Source organism: Pongo abelii, chromosome 2 (assembly GCF_028885655.2).
Source record: "Pongo abelii isolate AG06213 chromosome 2, NHGRI_mPonAbe1-v2.0_pri, whole genome shotgun sequence".
Taxonomy (NCBI): Eukaryota; Metazoa; Chordata; class Mammalia; order Primates; family Hominidae; genus Pongo; species Pongo abelii.
This window is the reverse complement of record NC_085928.1, coordinates 170,053,492-170,078,816: the sequence shown is the minus strand read 5'-3', so window position 1 is coordinate 170,078,816 and position 25,325 is coordinate 170,053,492. Positions and strand designations below refer to the sequence as shown.

Genomic DNA, 25,325 nt, shown 5'->3' with positions numbered 1-25,325 from the left:
AGGAGTTTGAGACTAGCCTAGGCAATATAGCAAGAGTTCTCTACCAAAAATGAAAAAAAAAAAAATTAGCTGGGTGTGGTGGCATGTGCCTGTAGTCCCAGCTACTCGGGAGGCTGAGGCAAGAGGATTGCTTGAATGTGGGAGGTTGAGACTGCAGTTGCCCTGATCACATCATTGAACTCCAACCTGCGTGACAGTGAGACCCTGTCTCAAAAAATAAATTAATTAATTAATTAATTAATTAAATAAGTAAACAAGCATGAAAGCAATATCCGTAATGGGATCTGCTATATGAAGGAGAAAGCAAGATCAGGATTCAGTTGACATTTTTGGAATACATAACATATTCATTCAGTGTTACTGTACAAATGTCCAGCTTGAAATAGTTCAGCAGCAAGTCATTTTCCATCTGGAGTCCAGGCAACTGAGGAAATTCATAAGGTTTGAAGCTATACAGTGGATGTCTTAGGTGCTAGGTGCTTACATTAGTGTAAATTACAAATGAAACAAGCAAATGAGGTATTGTACATTAGCTATAAAAGGAAGATAGGAATCCCTGAGAAGAAGACAAGGAGTCATTAGAAAGAGGCAAAATATATTTTCTTATAGAAAAAAACTTAAGTGCTTTTAAAGTTATAATTAATATCTTATTCTTACTTTTTTCTCACAGTGGAAAGCTCATGATGGCATTATTTTAAAAGTAGATTGGAACTCAGTCAATGATCTTATTTTATCTGCTGGTGAAGACTGTAAATATAAGGTATGTAATGTTTAGATTTATCACTTGGCTGAAATAATCAAATTTATAAGTACTTAGCATATAAGAATATTCTTTTAGTTTTTTACTTTAGCCATGTCTTTTTACTCCAGTAATTTAGCAAATTATTTTATAATGTTAAGTGGTATTTTAAAGCATGGACTTCATAAAGACTATCTCATTAGCCTGGACAACACAGTGAGACCCTACCTCTACAAAAACAATTAGCCAGTTGTGATGGAGCACATCTGTGGTCCCAGCTACTTGGGAGGCTGAGGTGAGTGGATCACTTGAGCACAGGTGGTCGAGGCTGCAGTGAGCCATAATTGTGCCACTGCATTCCAGCGTGAGCAACAAAGTGAGACCCTTTCTCTCTCAAAAAAAGAAAGACTATCTCATTGATCTATAGAGTTTGATATTTAATAAGTAACAATATCAGTATAGCCCCTAATTTTACCATGACTCAATTTAAGTCAATTCAATATGTTTTTAAAAATCAGCCCTGCTGGTTTACTAAATATCGATCAATTTCAGGTCAAAATAATTTGTAGAGAGGAATAAGGTCTAATGTATTAATAACTAGATTTAGAGGCAATTAAATTGAAATAAATACTTTTAGAGAAAGTAGGTAGAGCCCTTACAAGGAGAAAAAAATTTAAGCAAAATGGTAAGCAAGCTAGGTATGGTAGCTCATACCTATAACCCCAGTGCTTTGAGAGGCCAAGGCAGTAGGGTTACTTGAGACCAGGAGTTGGAGAACAGCCTAGGCAATATAACAAGAGCCCATCTCTACAAAAATTAAAAAATTAGCCAAGTATGGCAGCATGTACCTGTAGTCCTTGCTATTTGGAAGGCTAAAGCAGGAAGATCTCTTGAGCCCAGGAGATAAGACTGCAGTGAGCTATGATCATGCTACTGTACTCCAGCCTGGGCCACAGAGTGAGACCCTGTCTCTAAAATTCAAAAAACAAAACAAAGCTAAGAACTAAACATTTCAAAATGTACTATTATATTTAAAAGGACTTAAAATGGGTAGATTTTATATTCAGAGATTTAGTAAAATCTGAAAATTATGACAATGTTATAAAATAATTTCTTTTTGAGATATTTAGGCTTAAAGGAATACAGCTTTGTTTTCCCCTTGTGTGATAGTAAAGACATTTAATTGCTAATGTATAAGGTGCTGATTTCTAAATTTTTATTTACTACCTTACTGGAAGACAAACTTGTTTTTATGTGGTGTCTCTTATAAAACATTTTTATTTTATTTATTTATTTTTGTTTTAGTTTTGGCAAACTTCTCCCTGATATTATAAAAGATTTTTAAAAATTGCTTTTGTAGGTATGGGATAGTTACGGCCGCCCACTGTACAATTCACAACCTCATGAGCATCCTATTACTTCAGTTGCCTGGGCTCCAGATGGAGAATTATTTGCTGTTGGATCGTTTCATACTTTACGCTTGTGTGATAAAACTGGGGTAAGTTATAGTGGTGAGCAATCACAGATGTGCTGTCATAAATGTGGTAATGCACAACACACATGGTTCTCAATCTTTAAAAAACATTTTCAATGGATGCATTTGGTTGAATCTTTCCGATTTGTCTTCTTAATATGCTGGTTCAATCAATTCCAGATATATGGGACCAAAATCTGTTTAAGTTTGAAGAATGGTCACGATCTCTACTATTTGTCTTTCTGGAAATACTTATTTTGATCATGATTGTGAAGGATGAAGTAGTTAAAATATTAAAATTTATGCCCATTCAATATGGAAAATTCAGGTTTAAACTTTTTTTTTCTAACCTTTCACTGACTTGAAGCTCATAAACTTTTTTTTTTGCTGTCAATATGTTTCATACAAAATCTCGATTGCATATTTTGGGTAAGAAATTAATAGTGCATTTGAAAAATAGTCACTTTAAGACCAGAGGACATGGCTGGATGTGGTGTTTCATGCCTGTAATCCCAGCACTTCCGGAGTCCAAGGAGGGAGGATTGCTTGAGCCCAGGAGTTTGAGACCAGCCCAGGTAACATAGTGAAACTCTGTCTGTACAAAAACAAATAAAATATTTGCCAGGCATGATGGTGCATACCTGTGGTCCCAGCTACTGGGAAGACTGAGGTGGGAGGCTCACTGGAGCCCAGGAGGTGGAGGCTGTAGCAAGCTATAATCATGCCACTGTACTCCAGCCTGGATGAGAATTAGACCCTGTCTCTAAATAAATAAATAAATAACCAAAGGACATATTTTTCTTTATCAAGAATTCATATTTGAATACATGCAAGAATTTTTCCTCACAAGAGAATATGCCCTCCTTCATACAAATTCTGTTTAGAACCTGGGGAAATAGCCAAGCTCAGCAACATTTACCCATTGTACTTGAATGAATTGTTCATTGAAGTACCCCAAAATCAGCAGCATTATGTGGTAAAAAGAGTTTGAGTGCGGCTGTTTTATACTATTCCTAACTGGGGAAATCATAAAATTGTTCTGTGGCTTATTTGCCTCTAATGCAGAATAAGACAGAATTTTTAGAGCTTTTAATCTATTAAGATTTCTGGTTACTTGTTTTCTATCACAGAAAATATGAAGTCCTCTGCCTGGCTTTAAAAGCTGTTTGAAACCTGGTGCCATACAATCCATTCAGTCTTTTCCCCCACAACTCTCTAAATGTGTTCAACTCACACTGAACACTGGCTTTTGAACCTTTCCTGCCTCTTACTAACATCCCCACTCATTTTCTCATTTCATGGAATACCTTGATTTCTGTCTTAGACCATAGTGAGTCCCACTCATTCTTTTTTTTTTTTTTTTTTGAGATGGAGCCTTGCTCTGTCGCCCAGGCTGGAGTGCAGTGGCGCGGTCTCAGCTCACTGCAAGCTCCGCCTCCCAGGTTCACGCCATTCCCCTACCTTAGCCTCCCTAGCAGCTGGGACTACAGGCACTTGTCACCACGCCCGGCTAGTTTTTTTTGTGTGTTTTTAGTGGAGACGGGGTTTCACTGTGTTAGCCAGTATGGTCTTGATCTCCTGACCTAGTGATCCGCCCACCTCAGCCTCCCAAAGTGCTGCGATTACAGCCGTGAACCACCCAGCCCGGCCCGAGTTCCACTCATTCTTAAAGGCCTGTCTCATGTTTGACTTCCTTTGATCATGCCTTCTATTGACTCTAAAGTTTGTTTGTATATTTTTCTAATTTCTTTTCTGCTAGGTCCTTCCTTTCTCAATTACAACATCAGGATGTTAGATCATCCCATCTAATCACTTAAGGAGCTTTTACCTCTGATTTTCCCTATCAATGATTCTAAATCTATAGAATGTGTAGTCTCATTTTCACAATGTATTACATTCTTACATTGTCAATTTTAGTTTCATGTATATTATTTTTGACTCCCTAGTTTATAAAATCCGATAGTTCAATAATTCTGTATTTGTGCAACACAGTAGATACTCAACAATTTATTAATAAGCCAATTTAAACATAATTTTATTTTGTCATTTTGATTAAAATATTTTAAAATTTTAAAAACTTATTAAAGGTTTACCTCATTAAGCATCTAGTCGTTTTATTTAGAATGTTAACATCTATCTTTTATTTAATAGACATTAAATATATACTACTCATCAGACAGTGTTCTAGAAACTGGGGGTATAAATAAGAAAAAGATATATAAGACTTTTACTCAAGTTGTTGACAGTCTAGTGGAGAATTAGACTATAAGACTTACAGTACATTATGACAAGTTCTATACAGGAAGTTTTTTATACAAGCACTGCAAAGGTGTGGAAGAGCCTAATTCAGCCTGTGGGACATTGACTAGAGAGCAGAGCCTTGAAGAATTAGTAGTTCTCCAAGGAGACAAAGTTGGGGAAGAGATTTGCAGGCAAAAGAAACCTCTTGTGAATCAAAGTACAGAAGAGTATGGTGCTTTTTGTGCAATGTCTGTAAAATTTTCATGGCATAATACCAGGAGATAATACAGAAAAGATAGATGGACTAAAGTGTTTGCCATGCAACAGAATCCAGATTTCAGTCTTTTAAAATCTAATTCTGTTCTGTGGAGCCTCCTTTGGGGTTGCTGTGGGGTAGAAAAGAGGTGAGGGAGTTGAGCCCCTGATCTCTCTCACTACCTGCAACCAGAGCAGTTCCGGTTATACTGTTTGAGCATCTAATATAAGATTTTCTTTGAACAGCTGAAACTGTGAAGTTGGAAATTGAGTATATTAGTCAGTAGAGAGCCATGGATGGTGTGTAGTAACATGGTAGTATTCAAATGTTGGAAATACTGCTTTGAGGTGAAAGGAACTGTGATTCGAGAGAAGGAATAGAATAAACAAAGGTGAGGAATCATAGTTTATTAGAAAAATTAAAAATTTAGTATGGCCACAGTAGTTTGGAGTTTATCTTATGGGCAATGGTGAGTCACTGATCCATTTTAGATAGTTACCTTATTAGATTTGGCATTTTTGGGGAAGCATATTCTAAGATCATCATAGAGGACAGATTAGAGTAGAGGTACACTAGAGGCAGGATGGCTAATTAGGAGCTTTTGTAGTAGAAGAAAATGATGACGTTGGCCTGAATAATAGGGAAGTAGCAGTGGAGATGGAAAGAAATAGACAGGTTCAGGAGATAAATCCTTGCTGTATAAGTAGAAAGAGACAAGAATAATTACCTGAGTTTCCATTCCTTACTGTCTGGGTGTTCGCCTGAGGATAATGCCCTTTCATGATGTGATGCCCTGTTCAATCATTACAATAGTAAACCAAGTTACCTAAATTTCAGCATTCATAAGCATCACCTGGGTATTGCAAAAATACACATTCTTGGGCACTATTTGCAATATGGAGAATCAAAATCTCAGAGAATGAGGCTCTGTGAAGTGGTGTTTTTAGGAAGTTTCCTAGTTGTCTTTATGCAGGCTGTCCTCAGAGGGCACTTGAAGGAAGACTTAGTGAGACGCTTGATATTCCTTTTAAGTTCTGAAATGGGCAATGCTTAGTCTACTGTAGAAAAAATACCTTGAATTTGGAGATGAAATAGTAAACTATAACGCAGGTGATACCAAAAAAGAATAGTATAATAGAAAAAAAATTACATTTCTTAAAAATCTCAGGTAATTTATTCTTCTGACTTGTTCTAAGCATCTTCTTCATTTAAAATTACTGTTGGGGGCCGGGCGTGGTGGCTCACGCCTGTAATCCCAGCACTTTGGGAGGCCGAGGCAGGCAGATCACGAGGTCAGGAGATCAATACCATCCTGGCTAACATGGTGAAACCCCGTCTCTACTAAAAATACAAAAACAAAATTAGCCGGGCATAGTGGCGGGTGCTGAGGCAGAAGAATGGCATGAACCCGGGAGGCAGAGCTTGCAGTGAGCCAAGATCGCACCACTGCACTCCAGCCTGAGTGACAGAGCGAGACTCTGTCTCAAAAAAAAAAAAAAAAAAATTACTGTTGGGTTATGTCTGCCACTTTGCTGCAGCAAAAATGTTGATAGTATATGAATCATATGTGTGATGATATTATCTCTTAATGTTCTAGACTGATTCTTTCAGAATAGCTAGTTGTGAATACTATTCAAACACTTAACTTTCATTCATTGAATTATCAATAGTTTTTTTGTTCATTTTCTGCCTTGTATATTTCCACAAAAGGATTTGGAATTCATTTATGCAATCATTTCTTTTTGCAAGGTTTGTATTAACCCTGTAATATATCCTTTTATACAGTTATCATTTAGATTTTTATGAGTTACTTAATATTTAGATTTTTATGAGTTACTTAATGTGTTATTTATGTGTATATGTATGCATATGTATGTATTCATGTATGCCTATATGTACTATATATATATATTTGTTCAAATCTTTCTGGAGGATATTTTGATACTATATATCAAAAGCCCAAGAAATAAACATAGACTTTAACCCAGCAATTCCAGTTTTAGGATTTATCCTAAGGTAATAATAAGATAAAGAATGCTTAGTGGAGCATTCTTTATAATTTAACAAATGAAAAGCAATCTAAATCTCTAACAGTAAGATATTATTTAACTTAATTATGGAATATAATTCTTATAATGAATTATTGTTATTAAAAATGATAATTACTTTTATAATACCATGAAAATGTTTTAAAATATATGACCACAAGAAAAAAGTAGTTACAAACTTTATGCATAGGGTGATCTTATTAGTATACATCTGTATACATGAACAGAAAAATAGTCTGACATGATATAACAAATTTTAACAATGGTTATGTCTTGAGTTTGGTGATTTAGTCATAGGTGGTGATAGGTGATTTTTCTTCTTTTTTGCATATCTACATTTTCAAAATGCACATTTAAAAAATCTACATTTTCAAAATGCACATTTAAAAAATGTACATTTTCAAATAAAATGTACAGGTTTTGAAAAGGGGAAAAAATAGCTTTATCCTTTATTTTATTTAGCTTTCCCTAGATTCTCTAATCATGTAATTCAGCCTTCTTTCTCTTTTTAAGAAATGTTGTTTTTTGAAGCTATCAATTTATTTTAGAAATATGTATTAGTTAAAATATGGGAAACTATTTTTAAGGTAACATACTTTTTTTTTGAAACAGAGTCTCGCTCTGTTGCCAGGCTGGAGTGCAGTGGCACGATCTCGGCTCACTGCAATTTCCACCTCCCGGATTCAAGCGATTCTCCTGCTTCAGCCTCACAAGTAGCTGGGACTACACGCGCACATCACCACGCCCAGCTAATTTTTGTATTTTTAGTAGAGGTGGGGCTTCCCCATGTTGGCCAGGATGGTCTCAATCTCTTGACCTCGTGATCCACCTGCCTTGGCCTCCCAAAGTGCTGAGATTACAGGCGTGAGCCACTGCGCCCTGCCTGGTGACATACATCTTTATTGGGGAGTAATTCTACTCACTAAGATATAAACGCTATGAGCATTTTGAGTTAAAAAAAAAAAAAGTATGTAAATACTTTCTGCGTATCCTTTTTTTTTTTTTTTTTGAGACAGAGTCTTGCTCTGTCACCCAGGCTGGAGTGCAGTGGCACTATCTCAGCTCACTGCAATCTCTGCCTCCTGGGTTCAAGTGATTCTTGTGCCTCAGCCTCCCAAGTAGCTGGGACTACAGGCATCCACCACCACTCCCAGCTAATTTTTTGTATTTTTAGTAGAGACGGGGATTCACCATATTACCCAGGCTGGTCTTGAACTCCTGAGCTCAAGTGATCCGTTCGTCTTAGCCTCCCAAAGTGCTAGGATTACAGGCATGAGCCACCGTGCCCGGCCTCTGCTTATCTTTTTTAAGAATCCCAAGGAGAAATTGCCTTTATAGAGTTTACTTTCTTGTTGATAAGACATATATTAAAACATTAATTATACACTCAGTTATTTAATTATAGTTGTAATAAATTTTAAATACAGGAACAGGCTGCTGTTAGTAATGAGAACTAATGTCTGGAGGGTCAAAGCAGGTTAGTGTGATGAAAGGTAAGAAGGGCATCGCTTATTGAGACTCTTCAGCTTTTCTTCTTACCAAGTAAGTAGATATGGTAACTGCTGGTGTCAACTTAGAGTAAGTTGACCCAACTTACTCTTAATGGTGTCAATTTAGACCTGAAAATTTAAGTCAGCTTGTGTCAGCTGCTTTTCTCACACAATGTTTTCTCTTTCGAAAAAAAACTTGCCAAGGCTTCTTTTAAAAAGTACATGTTTTCTTGAATCTGGAAATGTTACCCTTAAATGTAGCCCCTTGTTTCTTTTTGTTTCTCTCATAATCTGTAACTTAAAGTGGTATTTATCCAGGGCTAGATTTTGTGAAAGAATTTCAATATCAGATATATAAGAATCTAATCTCCAGGAATGATCTATACCCTAGCATTTTCCACAAATTTATCAAATTTCTATTTAGTGTTTGAGAGCTCTTCACAAATTTTTAGTTGAGGTGCAGTGTTCCTTTTTTTTTTTCTTTTTGAGAGATAGTCTAGCTCTGTTACCCAGGCTAGAGTGCAGTGGGGCGATCTCGGCTCACTGCAACCTCTGCCTCCCGGGTTCAAGAGATTCTCCTGCCTCAGCCTCCCGAGTAGCTGTGATTACAGGCGCCTGCCACAGTGCCCAGCTAATTTTTGTATTTTTTATTAGAGATGGGGTTTTTCCATGTTGGCCAGACTGGTCTCGAACTCCTGACGTCAGGTGATCCACTCGCTTCGGCCTCCCAAAGTGCTGGGATTACAGGGTGAACCATCGTGCCCAGCCCTATTCTCTTCTTTCAATCATTGACTCAAGTTTCTGGCTGCTTTTTTAAAGAAACAAATTTATCAGGATACAATTTGTATATGACACATTTTACCCATTTAAAATGTACCCAATTAAAAAAAGTGTTTTTTACTATATTCATAGGGTTGTGCAACCATTACAAAACTCTAATTTTAGAACCTTTTCCTCTCCTCTAAAAGGAATTGTGTACCCATTAACTGTCAATCCCTATTTTTCCCTATTCTATTCCTAGTCCCTGGCAACCACTAATCTACTTTTTTTCCTATAGATTTGTCAAGTTTGGACATTTCATATAAATGAAATAATACATTATGTGGCCTTTTGTGACTGGCTTCTTTCAGTTAGCATGTTTTCAAGATTCATCCATGTATCCAGTACTTTATTCTTTTTTATAGACAAATAATATTTCATCATATGTTTATAACACATTTTGTTTATTAATCAGTTAATGGACACTTAGTGGTTTCAAAATTTGGTTATTAGAAATAATGCTGCTATAAATGTGTGAACACATGTTTTTATTTTTGTGTGGACATGTTTTAATTTTTCTGGAGTGTATACTTAGAAGTAGAATTGCTACGACAAGTGTAACCCTATGTTTAACTCTTTGAGGACCTGCCAAATTGTTGTCCAAAGTGGCTGTTTGCCTACTTTTGATTGCTGTCCAGTGTTCAAATACTTGTTTTTGTATTTTGTCTGGAGTACATAGGTGTTATCTGTGAGAAGGCAGATCTAATAGCAGCTGTTCTGCTATTGTCGTTCCTTACATATCAAAAGTTTATTTTAAATAATTGAACATGAGTTTGTAAAAATCAGCTTTGCACATTTCAGAGCTATGCTAAACTACTGCAGTGATTCTCAAGGCGGAGTAGAGTGGGAAAGCTACCGTGTGAATTTCATTGTTCAAGAAATTATCCAGAAAAATAGCCAAAAGGCATGAATAGTTCATAGACAAATATAAATGGCCAATAAAAATATGGAAGGATGTTCAATTTAACTAATAAATAAATATAAAATGAAGTAAATAAATAAAATGATATATTTTACCCAATAAGTTGAAAAGATTAATAATGACCTAAAACCCTCAGTTTCACTTGAGCAGGAGGAAATGAGCTGCTTTGTTTATATGGTATTAGTGGAAATATAGAGTGATTTGACTTTTTGAAGGGTATTTTGATAATACATATCCAAATGTCAGATGCACATATCCCTTGACTCAGGAATCTCTCTTCTAGGAATTTTCTTTAAAGAGATCATTGTATAAGTACACAAAGATATATGCATATCAGTTTTAATCACAGTATTAACAGTGAAAAGAAAAATAAATGTCCACGAGCAGGAGACTGATTGGTTATTATTCTATATACCTAAAGTGCAATACCCTCAACTCATTAAAAATGGAGAAGAAGGATCATGTTTAATCACGTGGAAAGATACTCGTGATGTTATTTAGTAAAAAGATTGGGTTATAGGACAGCATGTTACTCTATGATCTCACGTAAGTAAAATTGTGTACCCATGTCTCTAACTGTATGGCTAAAGGTATACCCATTGTTGTTGGATAGTATATTTGGGTCATCTTTTCCTTCCTGTTTAGATGATTTTGTGTAGTGTGAGCCTTTCTCTCTGGCTGTATATCAGTTATACAGATGCAATAAAGGTTTTAAAACTTTCTTCAGTTAAAAATGAGCAGAAGAGGTATGGTGTCACAGAAAATGGTGGAATAGGCAGCCCTAGAAATTGGTTCCTTCACTGAAGCAGCTGTTAAGCTAGCAAAAAGTGTCAGAATCAATTTTTTCCAAACTTTGAGATCTAATGAAAAAAACCACTAGCAACCAGAGGAATGCTTAATTAAAAAAACAAAAATACTGCTAAATATTGGTAAGAAAGCACTGTGGCATTTTTGCTTACCTGGCTACCATCCCCCACTCCCAACCTGGCGGTAGCTAAAGTGATGGCAGCCTGAGTTCTGGTGTGGCTTGCTGGTGTGTGTGTATTGGGTGGTGCAGTGCGGGTGGGGCAGGGTACACAATATGGACAGTGTCCTCAAAAAGTTGCGGTTTTCACAAATTGCACTTTTTGACCTCTCATAGTTCCCTGAATGACTGGCATAAAGTTTTGTCTTTGTTTTGACGACTTAGAAATCTCTCAGAGTGGCATCAACGAATAAGGGCTTTGGAGGGTCCTCACGTATACTGAGGGATCTGGAATGTAACATACATGCCCAGGGCCAGACACATGCTCAGAAAAGACCAGAGGATGTGAGGCTTGTATCACTGGAATATCTTTCATTTATGAACAAACAAGGAGTGAAAGCTAAAGTAGAGTTGTAGGTGGTCTGGCTATGTATTAAAGGAGTGCCTAGGTCAGAGCCAATTGGCAAAGAGTGGGAGAGTATTTTTTTTCTTTCTTTTTGGCTCTGTCTGGTTGACCACTGAGATAACGGAATGGAGACTTCAGTGACCACACACAAAAAGCAGTCTGCAAAAATAGTTTGGAAAAGTCAGTAAATAGACAGATAACTGAGCCCTCAACAAGCAACAATGCAAGCCTTGTTGGAGAGAGATTCTGATTTCCAGAGTTACCACATTATGATATTAAAAACATCCAATTTTCAACAAAAAATTACAAGGCATACAAGAAACAGGAAATTACGGCCCATTCACAGGGAAAGAAATTAATAGAAACCATCCCTGAGAATGCCCAGCATTGGACTTATCACACAAAGACTTTATTTTTTTCAAAGTTTTATTGTTAATTGACAAATAATAATTGTATATACTTATGAGGTACAGGTACTATGTGATGTTTTGATATATGTATACATCGTGGAAGGATTATATCAAACTAACATATCTATCACCTTACATAACATTTTTTGTAGTGATAACGTTGAAAATCTTCTATTTTAGCAATTTTGAAATTTACAATACTTTGTTATTATTATTAACCATGCTATGCAATAGGTTTTGAAAACTTTCTGTCCTGTCTAACTGAAACTTTATACCCTTTGATCAGCATTTCCCCATTCCCCACTACACACCACCTGGTAACCACTGTTCCACTCTCTACTTTTATAGATTTGATTTATTTATTTATTTAACTTTAATTTTTGTAGATACACAGTAGGTGCAGATATTTATGGTGTATATGAGATGTTTTGATGCAGGCATGCAATGTATAATAATCACATCACAGAAAATGGGGTATCCATTCCCTCAAGCATTTATCCTTTGTGTTACAAACAATCCAGTTATACTCCTTTAGTGATTTTAAAATATGCAATTAAATTATTGACTATAGTCACTCTGTTGTACTATCAAATAGTAGTAGATCTTAGTCATTCTTTCTGATTTTTAAATACCTATTAACTATTCCCACCTCCTCTCTTCCCCCAACCCATGACCCTTCCCAGCTTCTGATAACCATCCGTCCCTTTTTTTTTTTTTTTGAGACAGAGTCTTGCTGTCTTGCCAAGGCTGGAGTGCAATGGAGCAATCTCGGCCCACTGCAACCTCTGCCTCCTGGGTTCAAGCAATTCTTCTGCCTCAGCCTCCCAAGTAGCTGGAATTACAGGTGCCTGCCACCACGCCCGGCTACTAAGTTTTGTATTTTTTTAGTAGAGACTGGATTTCACCCATGTTGGTCAGGCTGGTCTCGAACTCTTGACCTCAAGTGATCCACCCATCTTGGCCTCCCAAAGTGCTGGGATTACAGGCGTCATCCTTCTACTCTCTACCTCCATGAGTTCAATTGTTTTGATTTTTAAATCCCACAAATAAGTGAGAACATGCAATATTTGTCTTTCTGTACTTGGCTTATTTCACTTAACATAGTGATCTTTATTTCCATACATGTTATTGCAAATAACAGGATCTCATTCATTTTTATGGCTGAATAGTACTCCATTGTGTATATGTACCACATTTTCTTTATCTATTCATCTGTTGATGGACACTTAGATTGCTTCCACATCTTGCCCATTGTGAACAGAGCTGCAACAAATGTGGAGATAGCTCTTGGATATACTGATTCTTTTCTTTTAGGTATATACCTAGCAGTGGGATTGCTTGGTCATATGGTAGCTTTATATTTAGTTTTTTGAGGAACCCCTAAACTTCTCCAGAGTAGTTGTACAAATTTACATTCTCACCAGCGGTGTATGAGTGTTCCCTTCCCTCCACATCCTCACCAGCATTTGTTATTGCCTGTCTTTTAGATATAAGCCATTTTAACTGCAGTGAGATGATATGTCATTGTAGTTTTGATTTGCATTTCTCTGATGCTCAATGATATTGAGCACCTTTTCATATACCTGTTTGCCATTTGTATGACTTCTTTTGAGAAATGTCTATTCAGATGCCCAATTTTTTGATCATATTATTAGATTTTTTTCCTATGGAGTTGTTGGGTCTTCTTATATATTCTGGTTACTAATCCTTTGTCAGATGGGTAGTTTGCAGTTATCTTTTCCAATTCTGTGAGTTGTCTGTTCACTTTGTTGATTGTCTCCTCTGCTGTACAGAAGCTTTTTAACTTGATGTGATCTCATTTGTCCATTTTTGCTTTGGTTGCCTGTACTTGTGGAGTATTACTCAAGAAATTTTTGCCCAGACCAGCGTCCTGGAGATTTTTCCCAATGCTTTCTTTTAGTAGTTTCATAGTTTGGGTCTTCGATTTAAGACTTTAATCCATTTTGACTTGATTTTTGTATATGGTGAGAGATAGGGGTCTAGTTTCATTCTTCTGCATATAGATATCCCGTCTTCCCAGCACCATTTGTTGAAGAGACTGGACAAAGACTAAATCAGTGATCTTAAATATGCTCAAAGAGCCAAAGGAAAACAGATCACAGTCTGAACAAATAGAAAATACCAGTAAAGGGATAGAAATTATACAAAAGGAATGTAATAGAAATTCTGGAATTGGAAAAAAGCAAAGGATAGAAGAAGGGTACATATCCCCAGAAATGCAATATATGTTGTCTCTTTAGCAATGAGTTTTATGCAAATAAAAATTACAATGTTATGCCATTCCCATTCATCAGAAAATGGGAAAATGGGGCTCTTTGTAGAACATTGATGGGAACATTAACTGGTACAGCTTTTCTCAAGGATAATTTGGTAAAATCTGTCAAGAGCTTTGAAACTTTTGACATAGCTGTTACTTCAAGGAAGTATAAAAATGCATTGCATATTAATTTGTTCATTTATTTTCATATTTATCAATTCTTTTACAAATATGTATTGAGAGTCTGTTAGATGCCAGGTACTTGCCCTAGTTGTTAAAGAAAATCAATAAATAAAATAAATTCTGTGTTGGTGACAGTTTTTATTCCATCAGATGAAAGACTATAAACAAGCAAAAGTAACATATTTTAAATGGTAATGAGTGCTATAAAAATTAAGCTGGGCAAAGATGGCATTATTTTAAATGAGATGATCAGGAAATATAAAAACAAATACCGAAACTAAATGTACATTACTGGATGGTAAGTAAAATAAATAAGGTACAAATGAATTACCTTTGGGATAAAAATTAAAAGTCATAGTACTATAATGTTTTCTATATTACATAATAAATTTTATTTTTACCTTTGATTTTTAAGAAATGCTTGATTCCAATTGTAAGGGCACCAATGTTCAAATTAACATAGTTATTATAAATAAATTGTACAATATATTAATGAATTATACTATATTAAACAATAGTGTCCAAGGGGAAAGATCTAAATATACAAAGTACTTGGCTTCATTTTTAATTAACTGACATTGTTGCTTTTATTTATCAGCAGGTGGTGCTATTGCTTGTGTAAGAGATTACTTTTTTGTGATTCTCATTTTCTCTGTCTTTGAATATTCGTTTAGGCATTATAATAAAAAGGCATCTCCCTGTTCATCTTTTCAAATAAAATAATTGCAATGACTTACCATCTGCAGTAACTGGTCCTAAACATCAGCTAATGTGCCCTAAATGAATGTAAAAAACTTTGCATCTATTTTTTTCCCACTTAAACTTACTTTGTGAATGTACAATTTTATGAATTGAATTTATTGAACTTGGCCAAAGTTTATGCTTTTTTTCCCCCAAGAACACAAATCCACTTTTATTTATTTTTCATTAGCTTAAATCCTTGAGGGGTACAGCATCACACAGATTCTGTGTCCAGTGGCCTTAGCAGGAAGATTGCTTCGGATTTTGGCACAAACCATGGTACTGTTTCCATGGGCCCAAATTATCTTTCCATGGATTACTCTAGTTTATTTGGTTTGCCACCAGGAGTCACTATGTTGTTCTTTGTTTTATATACATAAGCATATCTGTTGCCCAAATAGAAGTCAGTTTCATCTCAAGCATAAACGCCTTCAACTTTAAGAAGAGCTGCATACTCCCTTTGGTTCTGGAGACCCCACTTAGAGCAAGCAAACATGGTCTTGTACCACAGCCTTCTAGCATATTTCCCTTTTAGACATCCTGTTCCCAGCAGGCCTCCACAGGCTCCAAGATGGCAGAAAGAGCCAAAGATTATCCTTTTGAGGATCCTTTCAATGTAATATATTTATACAGGAATAGTAAAGAGAAGGGTGAGGTTGGCATTGAAGAGATACCTTTAAAAGTCCTTATAGTCAAGTCATGTTTTTTAGTTTAAATATTTATTTCCCTGTTGGGAAATAACCTGCATGCCTAAGCAATAGGCATATTTGACAGAATACAGAAGGAAGAAAATAGTCTCTTCCCTCAAAGGAATGTATCATTTTTTGATATATCAACACTTTATAAAACATTCTGAATTGTTATTCTCTATATTGTGCTGTTTAGTATGATTGCTTATTTTGTTTTAATGTAAGAGTAGCATTAGCGTGTTTCTAAAGCCTGGAGTCAAGACTCCAGCAGTGAGTTTACAAAGTCAAAGGCCTCTTCTGGGTCTTTACATTTCTCATCTACAAAATAAATTGTCTAAGCTAAATGATTAACTCTCTCTTTTCAACTCCATGATTCTATGATACCTTTTCCATGGGCATCGGACATCCTGCTTGCTTCCTCTTATAAGTATTCGTGTGTTGATTGTTTCTTTGTTTTTTAATATAAAGTTATTATATAGGAAGAGGCAACACTGCAGTGGTATGCCAGAAGTGAGAAAAACACAAGCAGTGCTGGAGAAGTGTGGCTGATCTTATGACTTCAAACTTACTCTATGTTTTCTTTTAGTTGATGCAAGTAGAAGAAACCATTAAGTAAAAAGGAGAATTGGTTATAAGGATACAGGGATATCTTCCAGAAGCCAGGGAAAGGATATAGCCAGATCTCAGGAAACAGGAACTGGAGTGCTAGGAGAACACAGAAAGTACCTGTTCTCTTTGTGTCTTTTGTCTCTGCTTCTGTCTGTATATCCAGGTCCTTTTTTTCTTTTCCAGTGGGTTGACCTTTTTTACCCACCTCAGTTTATGTGCTGGAAAGTGACCAGTGTTAACAACTCTCAAGTGTACATTTTTTTTATTTGAGAGAGCAGTAAGGCTGAGACAAAAATCTTAGTCCCAATTTTAAACACTCCCTCAGGGAAGGGATCACTGGCTCAGCTTAGGTTTGGTACACATGCCTGGTCTAATGAGTTGTGTCTAGGCAGGTTGGAGTAGGTGCACCTATTTTGGTTATTTTTTTCTTTTTAAAAGCAACTTCTTCAATAACTTAAAATGTTTTCTTTTGGATATCTTTAATAATCCAGTACCACATGCCAACTTCCTACCACCACTTGGTGACAACATGGTCACATGGTCAAATTATTATTTAGGGTTTTTTTTTTAATCATTGTTAATAAGTCCTTGAAAGCCAAAACCACAAATAGCAAACTACGTTTAAAAAGTGGTAAGACTTTGGGAGGCCAAGGCAGGCAGATTTCTTGAGCCCAGGAGTTCAAGACCAGCCTGGGCAACATGGTGAGACCCCCATCTCTACAAAAAGTACCAGAAAAGAATCAGCCAGGTGTGGTGGCAAGCACCTGTAGTTGTAGCTGCTCAAGAGGCTGAAGTGGGAGGATTGCCTGGGCTCAGGCTGCAGTAAGCCATGATTGCACCACTGCACTCCAGCATGGGTGACAGAGTGAAAACCTGTCTCAAAAAAAAAAAAAAAGTAGTAAAAATATCATTTTATGTGTTTATGCTCATATCTAAATATGAATCTTTAGAAAAAAGGAATATGCTTTTACAATCCCCAAATTAACTGCTATATTCTTCCTAATGCAATTTCATGACTGGCTGAATAATGGGCCTCCAAAGATACCCGTATGCTAATCCCCAGAACCTGTGAATGTGTTACCGAATATGGCAAAAGGAACTTTGCAGATGTGATTAAGGGTAGGGACTTTTAGATGATAAAATTATCCTGGATTATCCAGTCATCCCATATAATCACATGAGTTCTTAAAAGCAGAGAACTTTTCCTAGCTGGGGGTTAGTGGATGAAGAAGGACAGATTCAAAGTAAGAGCAGCTCCACCTGCTGTTGCTGGCTTTAAAGGTGAAGGAAGTGGACCACAAGCCGAGGAATGCAGGTGGCCTCTAGAAACTATGAATGGCCAGCAAGGAAATGGGGACCTCAGTCATACAGCTGCAAGAAACAATTCTGCCTACAATCTGAATGATCAAGGAAATGGTCCTTCTCCCAGAGCCTCCAGAAAGGAATGCAGCCTTTTTAGCACCTTGATTTTAGCTCAGTGAAACTCATGTTGGGTTTATGACTTAGAGAGCTGCAAGATAATCAAATTATGTTTTTCTAAGCCTCTAAATTTGTGGTAATTTGTTACAGCAGTGATAGAACACTGCAGATACACCTGCAAAGATATAAACTATATCTTTATAACTGCATTTTAGGGCCAGTGTTAGCAATGAGTCATGTAGATAGATAACTTGGGGAGGATTTCACCTTCTTCTTACTGATAAAAAAGTTATCTCACTAGCTTTATTGCTTTGATTTAAGAAATTATTTCTTAAAATATAATAGTATCATGGGAGTAACACATTAAACTTGTTTTTATCAGGTCCTTTTCTAAGTAACTTGGCTAGCTGAGAGCAGACTTTAGAGCATGTGAAGAGAGGCATAGAATATTTTTGCCCAGGAGATGGCCCTTTATGGAGAGATTTTGGCTAGTTGTAGAACACCCTCAAGGTACTGGATATTTGGGGAAATGCCAGTGATATTTGCCCAGAGCTAAAAACCAAATTGGTGAGCCTCACACTTTTTCAAGACTGCCCTCCCTTCAGACAAAAATACGTTGCTAAATCTTTCAAAAGCTAACAGCAATTGATTGTTATGTTCATGTTCAGTGGTATAGTGCTACTTAACAAGCACCTCAAAATAACATTAGTGTTTTAGTTGGCTATCATATTGTTAATACAGAACACTTTTGTGTCCTGTAAACTTCTTTTATAATTACTTTTCCCATTTTCTTCTATGTTTTGCTTACCCACTTTTTGTTTTTAGAAATTATTTGTATCAAACGAAGCCAAAAATAATCTTTGTTTACTTTTTCATATTCTGTAGCCTAAGAAAACTGTGTTAGCTTCAATTTGCTGTATAGAATTAGGGAAAAATAGTAAACCTTACCACTATTTTGGAGACAAAAATTGTGGTAAGTGGTTTAATTAGATATACAGGATAAACTTATATTTTGGAGAAATTTGTGGCAAAAAATTAGTATAACAAAAATAATGAAAACAAAAGGCTAGAAAAAATAATACCCATAATCATAACAAAATATTTTAATTTTTCTGTCTACCTTCCAAGTTTTTGTCTTTGGACATTTTTTACATTTTGGTATTGATATAATATACTTATTTTAGCTTAATATTATGTTGTAGTCTCAAAATACTCTTAAACAATGAAAGCAAGGGCTGACTATAATTTCTATAAAAATAACTTGAGGGGGAAAGATAATGGCAGAGACAGCATGTTGTTGTTTTTAATAGAGATATTACTTACATACAGTATCTTATGTGTACAGCTCAATTTTTTACATATGTAAATATCCAAGAAACCACCACCCATATTAATACAGAACGTTATCAATATTCCAGAAACATAGCATCCTAAAGACGCTAGGTAAGCTGGAGTTCCAAGACACTGTTTTGAGTTACCTTTCATTGAGATTTCTCCTGCGTGGTGTACACTGCACATAATAGTAACTTGCTTGTTTTTCTCTTTTTAATCTATCTTTTGTTACACGGGTTTATCCCAGCAATAAACTTACAAGGGTTGAGGAGAAATTATATTTCTTCTCCAATATTGTTCTAGGGAGCAGAATGTAGGGGAAAAAAGAGAAAGAAAGAAAGAAAGAAGCAGCATTTAGAAAGGAGAGCAAGAGCCAGAAGAGATTGATATTATACAGTCTGAGAGATTTTTCAAAGATCAGTGGTCAGTAAGGTCCAGATCCCAGGGCCATGTTCTTCTCCATGTCACCATGCCCTTCTCCAGATACACACATGGGTTCTCACTCATCTCCTTCAGGTCCCTTTTTGTTTTTGAGACAGGGTCTCACTTTGTTGCCCCCGCTGGAGTGCAGTGGTGCAGTGATGGCTCACTGTAGCCTCGGCCTCTCAGGCTCAAGCAATCCTCCCACCTCAGCCTCCTGAGTAGCTGGGAATACAGGCACATACCACCATGCCCAGCTAATTTTTAATTTTTTACAGTGACAGGGTATCACTGTGTTGCCCAGGCTGGTCTCAAACTCCTAGATGCAAGAGATCCTCCTCCCTTGTGGATTACAGCCTAGGATCCTCCTCCCTTGTGGATGCCTGTGCTAGGATTACAGGCGTGAGCCACTGCACCCAGCCTGGGGGCAAATTTTTCTGTGCAGTTGGTGCCAGGCCAATGGGGGAAAGGGTGTCACTGATATGGAAGTCCAGTTCTCTTACTGTCTGCTCAGAGTTTTTTCATTTATCCATGCCCTAGGAACTATCTCGTCTTCATATTTGAGTTCTAGGATATTGCTGGTGGTAATCTTGGTGCTATATAATTATTTTTGGTTTTCTGAGGTGAGGGGTGTGGTTGAAGCCACCTTATTTCTATGCTGCCATTTTAGAACCTGAAGTCTCAAGAGATAAAAAGTTTTGATAGAAAGTGATAGAGAATTTAGGCAGAGAAGATCCAAAATACATATAATAGGAGTCTGCGAAGATGAAGCCCAAAGCAATGAATAGAAGAAATACTAAAAGCTACCATTCAATAAATATTTCCTCAAAATAAGGAATTTGACATTGATATTGAAAAGGCATACAGATAATTAGGAAAATTGACCCAGATGGCTAACACCTGATATATGCTAAGAAAACTATAAGAATTTAGAGAAAAGGGAAAAAAAATACTTTGGCCATCTAAAGAAAAGACCAAGTCACTTATAAAGAAGAAAATCAGAACATCATCAGACTTTGATAGCAACATTTATGTCAGAAGACAATAGGTTAATATAGGATACTCAAAGAAAAAATAGGCAAGCCAAAGATTTTACATAGAACTATTCTTACCTTTTTTTTTTTTTTTTTTTTGGAGACAGAGTCTCGCTCTGTCACCTAGGCTGGAGTGCAGTGGCACGATCTCAGCTCACTGCAACCTCAGCTCCCGAGTTCAAGCAATTATCTGCCTCAGCCTCCCCAGTAGCTTGGATTACAGGCACCCGCCACCACACTCAGCTATATTTTTTTGTATTTTTAGTAGATGGGGTTTCACCATGTTGGCCAGGCTGGTCTTGAACTCCTGACCTCATGATCTACCTGCCTCAGCCTCCCACAGTGCTGGGATTAGAGGCGTGAACCACCACGCCTGGCCCATTCTTACCTTTAAATATAAAGGTCATAAGCAAACTATTATAAACATGTAAGAACTCACGGAATGTTTTCATAAATGTTTTGAGGAATCAAATAGAGAATTAGCTTCAGATAAACAATATGACTAGAGACATAGTAAAATCAGGACTGATTGTGAGCATTTTATATTCATCTGTATAACTAAGATGGTGGATGTGAAAGATACAGCATAGTATGTATATTGGCTATAGACACCCACATTGCAAAAATAGGAAGAGAATGAAAAAGAGTATATGAAAAGTAGAATAAATTTGCTGACTGGCTTATAGATATTAATTGGTAATAAAAGGGTTATTACTTAAAATCAAATATGGAGAAAAGGAGAGGAGGGGGAAAAGGCTGTCTTTTAATTTTCGTATTGCTTATAGTGGAGAACAAATAGAAAATTGCCCTAAAAAATGTGTGGCATGGGGATAAGGTATTTTTATAAAAGTAATTAGCATAAATGTAATCATTAGGTTAAAAATGGAAACTTTCCTGAATACTAAAATATATCCCAAAAAAGAGAGAGTGCAAATAAAACAGATCATCTACAATAAGACTGTTTGAAAGGCACAGATATATGGACATATATATTACATAAAATGATAAGCTGAGGTGAAACATATTGATCATACTGTCAATAGCTATATAGGAAAGTGTATCTTCATATATTACAACAGATGATCTCTGGGACATATTGCTATGGATACACACACACACACATACACACATGTTGAAGAAAGATGTGAGGATAAAACAAAAATAAAAAATTGTTATCTATAGAGAGGGAAGAAATGGAGAGAAAAGGAATAGAAGTTAGACTTATTTGACTATACTTTGTATACTTTTTCTTGTAAATTCAACTTTGGAATCATTTAAATATTTTACATAATTATATAAAGATTAACTTTTTAGAAAGCAATTCCTAAACCTCAAAAGTAAATGAAACAAATGGATCTAATTGTGGATTCACTTATTTGCATAACTTCTCATAGAATAACTATTTTCAGTGATTTAAATTATTTGATTGTCTGCTCCTGGTGCTCATAGTAGAGACCCAGTAGAAAGTAACCCCTCCACTTTGGAAAATGTTTGGCAGCTACTCAAAACATTAAACATGGAGTTACCATAGATCCAGCAATTCCATACCTGGGTATATACCCAAGAGAAATGAAAACATATGTCCACATAAATGCTCATAGCAACATTATTCATAAAAGCCAAAAAGCTGAAAAAATTGAAGTGTCCATCCACTGCTTAGTGTATAAACAAACTATGTTCTATCCATACAATAGAATATTATTTGGCGGTAAAAAAGAATAAAGTACTGATACATGCTACAACGTGGATGAACCCTGAAAAAAAACATGCTAAGTGAAAGAAGCCAGACACAAAAGGCCACATAATGTAGTGTTTTATTTATATGAAATAATCAAAATAGAAAATAAAAGTAGATTAATGGCTGCTAGGAGCTGAGGGTTGCAGGGAATGGGAGTGACTTCTGATGGATATGGGGTTTCCTTTTATGGCGATGAAAATGTTCTGAAATTAGATAGTGGTGATTGTTGCACAACTTTGAATATACTAAAAACTACTGAATTCTATACTTTAAAAGGATGAATTTTATAATATATGACATCTGAATAAAGTTGTTGCTTAAAAGAAAATTGGCCTAAGGGAAAAATAGAATGCAAAAAGAAGTTTTAAACTCTATTATAATCATTTCTTTGTGGTATTAATAGTATTATTCTGAGTATCTATATTGGTTTCTTAAGAATTGGGATTTTTAGGGCCAGGCGTGGCAGCCCATGCCTGTAATCCCAGCACTCTGGGAGGCTGGGGCGGGTGGATCACCTGAGGTCAGGAGTTTGAGACCAGCCTGGCCAACATGGCAAAACCCCGTCTCTACTAAAAATACAAAAATTAGCCGGGTATGGTGACGGGTGCCTGTAGTCCCAGCTAATCGGGAGGCTGAGGCAGGAGAACCTGGGAGGCAAAGGTTGCAGTGAGCCAAGATTGTGCCACCACACTCAAGCCTGGGTGACAGAGCAAGACTCCGTCTCAAAAAAAAAAAAAAAGAGAAAAAGAAAAAAAGAATTGGGATTTTTCTGCCGAACCGAGTTTGACATCAGCCTGGAAAACATAGTGAAACTCTATCTCAAAAAAGAAAAGAGGATTTTTTTGGCTAATTTAAAGGAGATCCTGGGGTAAGACTGGTGAGGGTAAGTAGAAATCCGATTAGTTCCTGGATTTGAATGGAAAGTATTAGAGTTTGTTTTTTATCTTGAAAAAATTACCTATTTCTTTCCACTAAAAAGACCTAGAAAAGCAATGATCAACTCAGTAATAGTATCCAAGCACTTGTGGGCATTCTTTAAATAATATTTTCCACATTTTTATAAAATGAACCAGAGCTCACTGAGAATTCCCCGTGTAAGTCAGGAAATCTAAAATATGAATATGGACATTTTATCATACTAGAAAACAAGGAAAGTGTCTTAAAAAAAAAAAAAAAAGCTATGAGAGTCTGTCAAGAAGACTAAAAAAAAAAAAAAAAAAAACAAAAAACCCAACTTGAAAGAGAGCTCACAGGCTAAAAGTTAGCCAATTTGAGCTGGGCACAGTGGCCCATGCCTGTAATCCCAGCACTTTGGAATGCTGAGGCGGGCGGATCACAAGGTCAGGAGTTCAAGACCAGCCTGGCTAATATGGTGAAACCCCGTCTCTACTAAAAATACAAAAATTAGCTGGGCATGCTGGCAGGCGCCTGTAGTCCCAGCTACTCTGGAGGCTGAGGCAGGAGAATTGCCTGAACCTGTGAGGCGGAGGTTGCAGTGAGCTGAGATCGTGCCACTGCACTCCATCCTGGGCAACAGAGCAAGACTGTGTCTCAAAAAAAAAAAAAAAAGTGAGCCAATTTGAGCATCATATTTATTGAAACACATCAAATGTGTATATACCAACTGGTATAACAAACCCCTATTTACCCATTACTCAACTTCCAACAATTATCAACTAATAACATATCTCATCTGTACCACCACCCACTTAAGCAAATCCCTAGCATCCTATCATTCTGTCACTAAATATTTTAGTATATATCACTGAAAGCACAAAGTCTGTTGTTAACCTAACCTCAATACCATTATTAAATCTGAAAACAATTAACAGTAATTTTTAAGTATCATCAAGTATCTAGTCACTATTCAAATTTATATTTTTGAAAAGTGATACGATCATGTATCACATAATTACATTTTGGTCAGTGACAGACTGCATATATGACAGTGGTCCCGTAAGATTATAATGGAGTTGAAAAATTCCTATTGCCTAGTGATGTCATAGCCATCCTAGTATCATAGTACAACACATTACTTATGTGTTTGTGTTGATGCTGGTGTAAACATACCACTGCGCTGTCAGCCATATAAAAGTACAGTACGTACAATTATGTACAGTACATAATACTTGATAGTGATAGTAGATGACTGTGTTACTGGTTCATATATTTCTTGTACTATTCTTTTTATTGTTATTTTAGTGTGTACTCCAATTTTAAAAAGAAGTTAACTGTAATACAGCCTCACATAGGTCCTTCAGGAAGTATTGCAGAAGAAGACATTGTTATCATAAGAGATGACAGCTTCATGCATGCTATTGCCCCTGAAGACCTTCCAGTGGGACAAGATGTAGAGGTGGAAGACAGTGATATTGATGATTCTGACCCTGCGTAGGCCTAGGCTAATGTGTGTGTTTACATCTTAGTTTTTAACAAGAAAGTTTAAAAAGTAAAAACCAAAACAAAAAATTTTAAAGATAGAAAAAAACATAAAGAATAAGGAGATAAAGAAAATATATTTGTACAGCTGTCACAACGTGTTTTATTTTAAGTTTAGTGTTACTACAAGAGTCAAAAAGTTTAAAAAATTAAGAGGTTTATAAAGGAAAAAAGTTATAGTAAGCTGAAGTTAATTTGTTATTGAAGAAAGAAAAATATTTTTTAATAACTTTAGTAGCCTAAGTATACAGTGTTTATAAAATTGATAGTAGTATGCAGTAGTGTTTCAGGCCTTCACATTAACTCACCATTCACTTCCTGACTCACCCAGAACAACTTCCAAGCCTGCAAGCTCCATTCATGTAAGTGTCATATATAGTTATACCATTTTTTATGTTTTAATGATGTATTTTATTATAACTTTTTTGTGTTTAGGTATGTTTAGGTACACTACTATCATTGTATGACAGTTTCCTATAGTATTCAGTACAGTAAGGTGCTTGATAGGTTTGTAGCCTAGGAGCAATAGGCTACACCATATAGTCTAGATGCTATATTATCTATATTTGTATAAGTACACTCTATGATGTTCACATGATGAAATCACCTAATAGCCCATTTCTCAGAATGCATCCCCTTCATTAAGCAACACATGATGGCAACTAACTGGAAGT

The 25,325-nt window shown here is 36.1% G+C and overlaps 1 protein-coding gene and 1 pseudogene across 5 annotated transcripts in view; one reads left to right on the top strand and one right to left on the bottom strand.

Moving 5' to 3' along the window:
* The window catches only part of IFT80 (intraflagellar transport 80), a 144,665-nt gene that overhangs the window by 44,780 nt on the left and 74,560 nt on the right, over nt 1–25,325 (top strand). For all 5 annotated transcript variants that reach the window (XM_054552932.2, XM_024244228.3, XM_063722311.1 and 2 more), the window contains 2 exons: nt 671–760; nt 2,100–2,237. In XM_054552932.2, the coding sequence (XP_054408907.1) occupies nt 671–760; nt 2,100–2,237 (228 nt within the window). The remainder of the gene's footprint in view (nt 1–670; nt 761–2,099; nt 2,238–25,325) is intronic.
* On the bottom strand, nt 15,163–25,009 carry LOC112132606 (large ribosomal subunit protein eL33-like; annotated as a pseudogene).